General features: G+C 35.7%; 1 protein-coding gene and 1 non-coding gene across 2 annotated transcripts; one reads left to right on the plus strand and one right to left on the minus strand.

Annotated features, from left to right (window-relative positions):
• The first annotated feature begins 4585 nt into the window (after positions 1 to 4585).
• Positions 4586 to 4692, plus strand: LOC131178094 (small nucleolar RNA R71). The gene has a single exon (XR_009147227.1). It is a non-coding gene; the product is annotated as a small nucleolar RNA R71 (small nucleolar RNA).
• Positions 4693 to 10178: 5486 nt separating this feature from the next.
• LOC110649591 (uncharacterized) lies at positions 10179 to 10847 on the minus strand. Its single transcript, XM_021804213.2, has one exon. It carries the CDS (start codon positions 10647 to 10649, stop codon positions 10179 to 10181), a length of 471 nt encoding a protein of 156 aa, XP_021659905.2. The 5' UTR covers positions 10650 to 10847.
• Positions 10848 to 11082: the final 235 nt, after the last annotated feature.

An 11082-nucleotide genomic window follows, 5' to 3' on the forward strand; every position in this document is an offset into this window, starting at 1 on the left:
TTTTTCTTGATATGCTTATCATGCCATTTTTTAGTTCTCTCTTTATAGATCCTAGCATTTTCATAAGCATCAAGTCTCAATTCTTCTAATTCATCAAGTTGCAAAAGTCTTCTGTGTCCAGCAGCTTGTAAATCAAAATTGATTGCTCTAATGGCCCAATAAGCTTTGTGTTCTAACTCTACGGGCAAATGGCATGATTTCCCAAAAACTAACCTATAAGGTGTAGTTCCTATGGGGGTTTTAAATGCTGTTCTATATGCCCAAAGAGTGTCATCTAATTTAAGGGACCAATAATTTATGGACTTATTGACAGTTTTCTCTAAGATTTGCTTGATTTCTCTATTTGTGATTTCTACTTGGCCATTTGTTTGAGGGTGATATGGTGTGGCAATCCTATGCTTTACCCCATATTTTCTCATCAATTTTTTAAATTGGTGGTTGCAAAAATGGCTACCACCATCACTGATTATGGCACGTGGGGCACCAAACCTGGTCAAAACAAATTTTTTCAGAAATTTCACCACAACTTTTGCATCATTGGTAGGTGTAGCAATAGCTTCTACCCATTTAGATACATAGTCCACCCCTACCAAGATATATTTATTTCCATAAGAAGATGGAAATGGCCCCATGAAATCAATTCCCCACACATCAAATAATTCAACTTCTAATATGGACTGTTGGGGCATCTCATCTCTCTTGGAAATGTTGCCTACTCTTTGACACCTATCACACTTGCTTACAAAATTTCTCACATGTTTAAACATATTAGGCCAATAGAAACCAGATGTTAAGACCTTTTCAACAGTTTTTGAGACACTAAAATGACCACCATATTCAGAGGAATGACAATGGTAAATAACATCATGTATTGCTTCCTCTGGTATACATCTCCTAATTATTCCATCATTACATCTTCTAAACAAAAGAGGTTCTTCCCAAGAATAAAATTTAACATCATGCAAGAATCTTTTCTTTTGCTGCCAAGATAAATCAGGTGGCAAGACACCACAAGACAAGAAGTTCACAATATCAGCAAACCATGGAAGTGCAGAATTCAACACATACAACTGCTCATTCATGAAAAACTCATCAATTGGCACAATTTCATCATCTTTATTTTCAATTTTTATCCTAGAAAGGTGATCAGCCACCACATTTTCAACACCTTTTTTATCTCTTATTTCCAAATCAAATTCTTGAAGTAATAAAATCCATCTAATCAACCTAGATTTAGCTTCTTTCTTGCTCATTAAATACCTTATTGCTGCATGATTAGTGAAAACTATTACCTTTGAGTTGACCAAATAAGAACGAAATTTATTGAGTGCAAATACTACCGCAAGGAACTTCTTTTCAGTTGTGGCATAATTAACTTGAGCTTCATCAAGGGTTCGGCTTGCATAGTAAATGGCATAAGGTTTTCTATCTTTTCGCTGGCCAAGGACAGCTCCAATAGCAAACTCGCTTGCATCACACATGATTTCGAATGGCAAAGTCCAATCCTGGGGTTGCATGATAGGAGCTGTTGTTAATGCCGTCTTTAACCTGCAAAAAGCAACCATACAATCTTGATTAAAATCAAATTTAACATCATGATTCAAAAGATTTGTTAAGGGTTTAGCAAGTTTAGAAAAATCCTGAATAAATCGCCGGTAAAACCCGGCATGTCCAAGGAAACTTCGCACTCCTTTGACAGTGGTTGGAGGTGGCATTTTCTCAATAATTTCTATTTTAGCTCTATCCACTTCAATTCCCCTATTTGAGATCAAATGCCCTAAAACGATCCCCTCTTGGACCATAAAGTGGCATTTCTCCCAATTCAATACCAAATCATTATCGACACCTGCAAGATTTTAGACAAATTAGTCAAGCATGAATCAAAATTAGTGCCATATACTGAAAAGTCATCCATGAAGACCTCCATAATTTCTTCAATAAAATCAGAAAAAATGGCCATCATGCACCTTTGAAATGTGCCAGGCACATTACACAATCCGAATGGCATCCTTCGATAGGCAAAGGTGCCATAGGGACAGGTAAAAGTAGTTTTTTCTTGGTCATCAGGATGGATTGGAATTTGAAAGAAGCCAGAATATCCATCTAAATAACAAAAGAATGAATGCTTGGCTAATCTTTCTAACATTTGATCCATAAAAGGAAGGGGAAAATGGTCTTTTCTTGTAGCATTGTTCAACTTCCTATAGTCTATGCACATTCTCCAACCTACTTGATTCTAGTGGGTATCAATCCATTATTCTCATTTTTAACAACTGTCACCCCACCTTTTTTTGGTACAACATGCACAGGACTCACCCACTCACTGTCAGAAATGGGGTAAATAATTCCAGCAGCTAGTAATTTTAGGATTTCCTTTTTCACAACATCCTTCATTGTAGGATTCAATCTTCTTTGATGTTTAATGGAAGGTTTACTATTTGGCTCTAGGAAAATCCTATGCATACAAACTGTTGGACTAATTCCCTTTATATCATCAATTGCATAACCCAAAACTCTTCTATATTCTCTCAAAACTCTCAACAATTTTTCATTCTCAATATCAGTCAAAGATGCATTAATTATAACAGGATATGTTCCATTGGGTCCAAGAAAAGCATACCTGAGGTTGGAAGGAAGAGGTTTAAGATCTACCTTTGGGGCATCCTCTACCTTTAATGATGGTGGTTTGATCTCTAAATTTTGTACTCCTTCAAGTTGAAAAATTGTGGCTTCAGGATGTGGTGGAGAGCTCTCCAAGTGTTGTGCAAAAGCAGCTATGTTGTGATTATCATCATCAATGCTCCCACCATGGACTAAGCAATTTTCAAGAGGGTCTTGTGGATAGCTTTTTCTGAAATGCTCTTGAACAATCTCATCAATAATGTCTACCCGCAAACAAGACTCAACTTCTTCATGTTTCTTTTTCATGGCAGGATTGATGTTGAAAATCATTTGATCATCTCCCACTCTAAGCGTCAATTTCTCACCCTTTACATCAATTAATGCACCAGCTGTTGCCAAAAAGGGTCTTCCCAATAAGATAGGAACTTTTGTGTCTTCTTCCATATCTAAAATGACAAAGTCCACCGGAATATAGAATTTCCCAACCTTGATAGGCACATTTTCTAGAATGCCTTCTGGATACTTAATTGAACGGTCAGCCAATGAAAGATACATATTTGTGGGCTTCAACTCTCCCATATTCAACTTCTCATAAATTGAAAGTGGCATTAGGCTGACACTAGCTCCAAGGTCACATAAGGCATTTGCCACACAATTATCACCAATATGACAAGGAATGGAAAACACACCCGGATCTTTGAGTTTGGGAGGTAACTTTTTCTGAATTATAGCACTGCATTGCTCTCCCAAGTTGATGGTTTCATAATCTTCTAGCCTTCTCTTGTTGGAAAGAATCTCCTTCAAAAATTTGGCATAACTTGGCATTTGGGATAGTGCCTCAGTGAATGGCACATTGATATACAACTTCTTTAGCACTTCAAGGAATTTGCCAAATTGTTTGTCTAGCTTGTGCTTGATGAATCTTTGAGGGTAGGGAAGGGTGGGCTTGTAAGGTTCAGGTGGGATGTATGGTTTCTCTCCCTCATCTTGCTCACTTTTGCTTTCTTCTTCTTTTTCATTTTTCTTGCTCTCAACTGAATTTTCTTCTTTTGTGCTCTCTTTTTCTTCTCTCTTGTTTTCACTCTCTTGACCAACTTTCTTACCACTTCTCAAGGTTACAACCTTACATTGTTCATGAGGGTTTTGTGGTTGGCTAGGTAGTTTCCCATAGGATTTGCTTCCCGATGAGCTTGCTTGTTGAGCCAATTGAGTCTCCAACATGCGGTTGTGGACTTGTAATTGATCCATGGTTTGTCTCATGTGTTGCATTTCTTCCTCCAATTTGCTATTCATCTTGCTTTGTTCAGCAAAAAATTTCTCCATCATGCTTTCCAAGGTTGGCTTCGGTTCATGAGGTGGAAGGGATTGTTGTGCTCTTGCTTGATATTCAGGTTGTGGCTGCCTTGTGGGCTGAAATTGAGGCTGAAATTGAGGCCTATTTTGCTGCATAAACTGCTGGTTATGAGCATAATTTGAGCTTTGGCCTTGTTGAGCAAAAGTTGCTTGTGGTCTCCATGTTGAGTTGTTCACATTAGAATAAGCATTTCCCATAGGTTTCTATTGATAACCTCCTGCATAAGCAGCTTGTTCTTGCAAATAATCATCACCATAAGAAGAGTAATCAACTCCACAACTTTGGGTTCCATCTGTGAAGGCAACTTGTTGCATAGTTGTAGGAGTTGAGTTTGTTGCCTTTGTGCAAAAATCACTAAGAAGCTGAGTCAATTGATCAAATCTTGCATTCATGTAGCTAACTGAGTCAAGTTCATAAATCCCAGCCTTCTTTGGCTCAAGTGCTCTAGGATTTCCCCATAAATGGGTATTATGAGCAATCTTCTCTAATAGATCATAGCATTCTTCACTTGTCATTCTCATGAAATCTCCTCCTGCTTGTGAATCAATTGTGTTTCTTATAGCTGGAGTAACTCTGGTGTAGAAATTCTGAACAATCATCCATTTCGGTATTTCATGATGAGGACATTGCCTTTCAAGCTCCTTAAATCTCATCCAAGATTCATACAAAGTTTCATCATCCCTTAGTTTAAAAGCTACCATCAAATTCCTCAAATGAGTGGTCTTCCCAGGTGGGAAAAATTGAGATAGAAAAGCTTGAGATAGCTGCTCCCAAGTAGCTATAATAGCTTGTGGAAGTGAGTCATACCACTCCAATGCTGAATCCCGAAGAGAGAATGGAAATAAGGTGAGCCAAATAACTTCATCTGAAACTCCAGGCTGCCTTTGTGTGCCACATATCATCAAAAATTTCTTCAAATGAGAATGAGGATTTTCAAGTGGACTACCTCCAAATTGTGAATTCTAAACCATTTGAATGAGACCAGTCTTTAGCTCAAATTGATTAGCTCCAATGATAGGTCTGTTATCTCTCACATCTGCACATCTAGGAAAAGCATAGTCTAACATGGATCTTCTTTGAGGATCATTTTGATTAACCACTTCATTTTGCCTATTTTGCTCATTTCCTCCATTGTTTCCACCAATAGCTCTATTTTGATTCTCCATATTTTGAATTGTCTCCTCTTGCTCAAATCTTTGTTGTTCTTCTTTTTTTGCTTCTTTTCTTCTCTTGTATTCCTTTTTGTTGTCTCGGCAGAATTTTTCAATTTCAGGGTTGAACAACAATTCAGTATCACTTGTGCTTTTCGATCGTCTCATAAACAAGAAAAGTACCTGAAAAACACAAGGAACAGTAGTGAAAATAAAAGAAAATAAAAATTCTAATTAGCTTAAAACAATTAAAATCCAACTTAAAAACAAACAATTCCCCGGCAACGGCGCTAAAAACTTGATAACTGTTGTGTATATCCGCAAGTGCACGGGTCACAGTAGTATAGTTTTAAAAAATGATATCGATCCCACAGGGAATTGTGCTTAAATTGGAAATAAAAGTATAAGCTAATTAGAATGACAAAAATAAAAGATGTAAAATGAAATTTGGAATTAAAATTGGTATTTGAGGAATTAAAACTAAATCAAACAATTAACTAAAATTAATTGAACTAGATTACCAAAAATTAATTTGAAATTTCTATTTATGAAATTTGAGAGGAATTAAATCTAAATTCAATAAAAATTAAAGTGATTCTAGAGATTGGATTTTTCAATATTGTTTGCATGTAGTTTATCCCTAATTTAGCCAAACACATGAGAATTGCAATTTTGAGGGAAATCAATTCTTAAATTTTTGAAACCTTTTTCAAGCATTTCAAAGTTGGTTTTCATTAAATCAAACCCTGTTTTCACGGTATTTCAAACCTAACAAAAACCCATTTAAAGCTCTAATTGATTTTTGGAAAGTTCCCCTTAATCCTCTTAGCTTATCTCTAACACCAAGAAAATAAAGTTTATTGCAAGATTATCTATCCCTAATATTCACTTTTCAGTCCATCTATTAAGGATTAAAGCTTAACTTAATGAGGGCTCATTCATCAAGCAAGGCAATAAGTACACAAGCAATAAATCAAAATGTAACAATACTCATTTAAATGGCTAAATCAGTTCAAAACCACAATACAAAACAATATTTACAAACCCATCTCTAGAATCTCAATCAACTACTCACTATTCATAGTTTTAAGACAAACCCAAATGTATAAATGAAGAAATAATGGAAATGTAAGCTAAAGGGTAGAAAAACCCAAAAATATGCAGCAGAATCTGCTGTAGAAAAGTGCAGAAAACGGGTTCTGCAGCCGCTGGAAAAAAAATGCAGAACGTGCTCCCTCCTTCTCTCTTTCTAATCTTGCCAAAAATGCCTCTCTTGCTCTCTATGGAAAGAAAATGATAAAATGAGACTTTATATAGGCTAAGGGTCTGCCCTAGAATGGGTAAAAGGGGGAAGGTTCCAGAGAAAGTGAGGTAAAAAGCTGGAGTAACGGAAATGCCACGTCAACCATTTCCAGTAAAAATGACATAAGCCGAGTCAGTTGTGCCGTTGGTTGTGTCGCGGGTTGTGTAGCTCTCGGCGTGAATATCTGACGATCGACACAACCTGCGACATAAGCTAATTCGGTTGTGCTGCAGGTTGTGTCGCTCTCGGCCATTTTTTTACTCAACTTCAAAATTTTTGCAATTCGACTTTAATCTCCTCCAAATGTAGCTCTGATCAAAATACATCAAATTTCTCCAAATTTAACCTACAAAACAAATAAATTCCAAAAATTAAACTAAGAAAAGTGAAAATTGCAAAATTGACTAAATATATACTAATATCTATAATAATGGCTATGAACAAGGGTAAATTATGTGCAAAAATTACATCTAAATGATGATATAAAATGCATGCATCAGCCACTAGGGCTTGGACCAGAGTGCTTGATGCCTCCATATGTTCGAGAAGCACTAGTGGTGTAGTAGTTCCCCTGACCAGGACTTGGACCAGAGTGTTTGATCCCTCGAAGAGTGCGAGGAGCGCTAGTGGTGTAATAGTGTCCTTGACCAGGAGTGGATGGACCAGAGTGCTTGATCCCTCCAAGAGATTGAGAAGCACTAGTAGTGTAATAGTGTCTCTGGCCAGGAGTGGATGGACCAGAGTTCTTGATCCCTCCAAGACTTCGAGCTTTAGTATACATGTGCCCTTTTCCTCCGGGACTAGGACCTCCGTTTATAATGTACAATCCATTAAAAAAGACCTCAATCTCTTTGTTTCCAAAGCCAAGTGACTGGGCAACATTCAGAGGACGAGCTTCTGTGATTAATAACGAGAAGCTCAGGAAAAGAAGAAGAAGAGAAATGAAACTTGGAGCCATTGCTGGAAAATGATATTGCTGGTAATGGAGAGAGAAAATGTGGTTGTTCAGAGAGCTTGTAGGGAGATTTTATGATATGTTGTGATGGGGAAGCAATGCTGCCTGCTCTGCTATATATACGAATGGCATACAACAACAAAGTGGCCGTGTGTTCATGTGAGATTTGGGTTTGAGCATTGACTAGTTGTGCAGGATTTATGCCCATAAAAAAGCACGTGGTAAATTGAAAGGGCCTGCAAGGTGCCTCCACCAGTTGCCCTTTTGAAGGGGAGGGCAATGTTGGTCCATAGAGGTCTGGGAAGAACGCAATCTAGGACAGAAGACCTAAAAAGTGTGGACACTTTTTAGAATTCCTCTCTCGCCTTTGGGTTTTTGGTTTTTGGCTTCTGCCTGCGCAACTGCAGGCATAATCTCTTATTCAAAAGCCAATATAAATTGCGGGGACCAAAACCCATTTCCCATATTATATTTGCTTTATTAATGTTCGCATTTCTGTGAGTGGATTTTTCTTATCTAAATTTGTCTATCTTGAATTAAGACATAGAATATATAATATAATCTACTTATTAAATATATAGATTTCACATATTTATATTTAGAGTCCGTGGTAAATCAGATCAATGTAAATACTTATTAAATGTATGAATCTCACATATTTATATTTAAAATCTATGATAAACCGAATAAATGTAAGAATTTCCCCATAGATCATATACCTTTAATTATTGTAAGTAATAGATAAAATTTTCATGTACACGTTATATGTGAAGTACAATACGTTCTAAATAATTAACAATATTTAAATTACCCTCTAAAATATGATGCCTTTATAATGGGATCCTAGTCATGAATGACATTTTGCGCCTTCATTAGAAGGTGAAAGGAAGTTTCATCTTAATCAAAATATGTAGAAACATCACCAAATTAATTTGAAATTTCTTTCATTCCTTTTTTTTATAAATTTTTTACGAACTGTTATTGATGAAACGGAGGATGGATAGGGAAAGAAATACGAATAGCCCCACACAAGACTCAAAAGATTAGATTGTAAATAAACTGTAAGTGCTGATGAGTTTTTTTGAGATCATTGACACTTGAGCTTGATTTTTGAGTTTACTAAAACTTGACTTTGATTATATTCGTGAATTGACTCATTTAAATAAACTTTATTTCAGCTCGTTTATTTATTAAAATATTAGTTTTATTACATATGGCAAAGCCTAAAAACTTTTATTATTTGGACAAAAATAATATATCAACAAAATATTTATTCATGTTACAAACTTTAATGCACATATATATGTGTAGTAGAATGCATATAAAGTATATATAAAATAAAGTAGCACAAAGGTCTTGGTGGGTAACATTAAACATTAATTGTTCTAACAATTGTTAGTTGTTTTAGTAGCTATTAGTTATCTTATTAGCTTTTAGTTGTTAGATATCAGTTATTAATGGTTAGTTATTTATATAATGATTTAAAGTATAAGTATTCGATGAAAATAACTGTTAGATTAGCTATTAATTGTAAAAATAATGGTATCATCTTGTTGATTCTGGTCAAAACACTTCCTCAACCTAAAAGTTAGGAATGGTAACTTTTCATAAATCACTCTCTTAACTTTTAAATAATAATATAAACTTTATGTTACGAAACAATATAAATAAGAGAGATAGTGTTTTGATCCTAAAAACTTTCTTAAAAACTATTACTGAACAGAGCCAAAATATTAAAATATAAGAAAATTTTTATTAATTTAAAATTGTGATAAATTTTTTATAATAAATATAAGTATCGCATAATTATGAGTTCCTCAACTCATTAACTATTGCAACCCTTACAAAACCATACTTCCTACCTCTTTGGTTCAGCTTCCTTAGGATGAACACGTCAATAATCATTCCAAACTTTGAAAATGAATTCCACAAGGCCTTGTCTGAAAAATGTGAAGGAAAAATTTTCAGGTAAAGGCTGGGAGAGTTGCAAAGATGCGAACCGGGACCAAGTGTGGGAATTTTAAATGGCAGATGTTGCTTGTGAGAAGAAGAGGAATGCTGAAACTGGATAGGAAGAGAAGGAGGGGGAAGGGGAGGGAGAGACATTGGGTGGGTCGTTGTTATTAAGGGCCAAATCTATTGAGGTGATAAAAAAAACCCATAAAATTTTCTTCATCGAAAAAAATATATTTAAATTTCAATAAGTTATTATTATTAAAATATGCTAAATTTAACTTTAAATAAATTTTAATAGCCTCTAATTAACATATTTAAAGAAATATTTTTAATAAATTCATTTGGAACAAATCATTTACAAGAAAAGAATTTAAAAGATTTCTCACATAAATTTTATTTCTTTTAAAATAAATTTTTTTAAGTTAAAAAGAATTTTTTTATTTCAAATATGAAAATTAATAAAAAAAAAGTTAATTAAATTGAATTCTTGTAAATTTTTACGTTTCAAAGGGAATAACAACTTCAACAACAATGTTGAACAAACTCTAGAAAGTGATATGACGAATTTGTTATTATTAATAATATAAAAATATTTCAACAATAAACTTAGTTACATAAATTTTCAGAATCAAAATTTTCAGAATCAAAATTTTCAGAATCAAAATAGATTGAGGCAGGATATTAATAATAACGCATCTCTATGTTTATTGTGCTCGTCAGTACAAATGAAAATGATAATCAATAAATCAAATAAACTAATAAATTATAACTAATTTCTAATTGCGAGATCATACATTTCAAGAACCATCAAGCTAAGTGTGGCGACAATAATACCACTCAGTTTCCCGGACCTCTAGGGCTTGGACCAGAGTGCTTGATCCCTCCATATGTTCGAGAAGCACCAGTGGTATAGTAGTTCCCCTGACCAGGACTTGGACCAGAGTGCTTAATCCCTCCAAGTGTTCGAGGGGCGCTAGTGGTGTAATAATTTCCCTGACCAGGAGTGGACGGACCAGGGTGCTTGATCCCTCCAAGAGTTTGAGGAGCACTAGTAGTGTAATAGTGTCCCTGGCCGGGAGTGGATTGACCAGAGTTCTTGATCCATCCAAGACTTTGAGCATTAGTATACATGTGTCCTTTTCCTCCGGAGCTAGGACCACCGTTTTTAATGTAAAATCCATTTAAAAAGACCTCAATCTCTTTGTTTCCACGGCCGAGTGACTGGGCAACATTCAGAGGACGAGCTTCTGAGATTAATAACAAAGAGCTCAGGAGAAGAAGAAGGAGAGAAATGAAACTTGGAGGCATTGCTGGAAAATGATATTCCTGTTGATGGAGAGAGAAGATGTGGTTGTTAAGAGAGCTTTGTAGGGAGATTTTATGATATGTTGTGATGGGGAAGCAATGCTGCCTGCTCCGCTATATATATAGGAACTGCATGCAACAAAAAAGTGCCCGGGTGTTCATGTGAGATTTGGGTTTGAGCATTGACTAGTTGAACATGATTTATGCCCATAAAAAAGCACGTGGTAAATTGAAAGGGCCTGCAAGGTGCCTCCACCTGTTGCCCTTTTGAAGGGGAGGGCAATGTTGGTCCATAGGTCGGTGAAGAAAGCAATCTCGAACAGAAGACCTAAAAAGTGTGGCAGACACCTTTTAGAATTCCTCTCTCGCCAATGGGCTTTTGGGTTTTGGCTTCCGCCGGCGCAACTGCAGGCGTAATCTCTTATTCAAAAGCCAA

The sequence above is a fragment of the Hevea brasiliensis genome, chromosome 2 (genome assembly GCF_030052815.1).
Source record: "Hevea brasiliensis isolate MT/VB/25A 57/8 chromosome 2, ASM3005281v1, whole genome shotgun sequence".
Taxonomy (NCBI): Eukaryota; Viridiplantae; Streptophyta; class Magnoliopsida; order Malpighiales; family Euphorbiaceae; genus Hevea; species Hevea brasiliensis.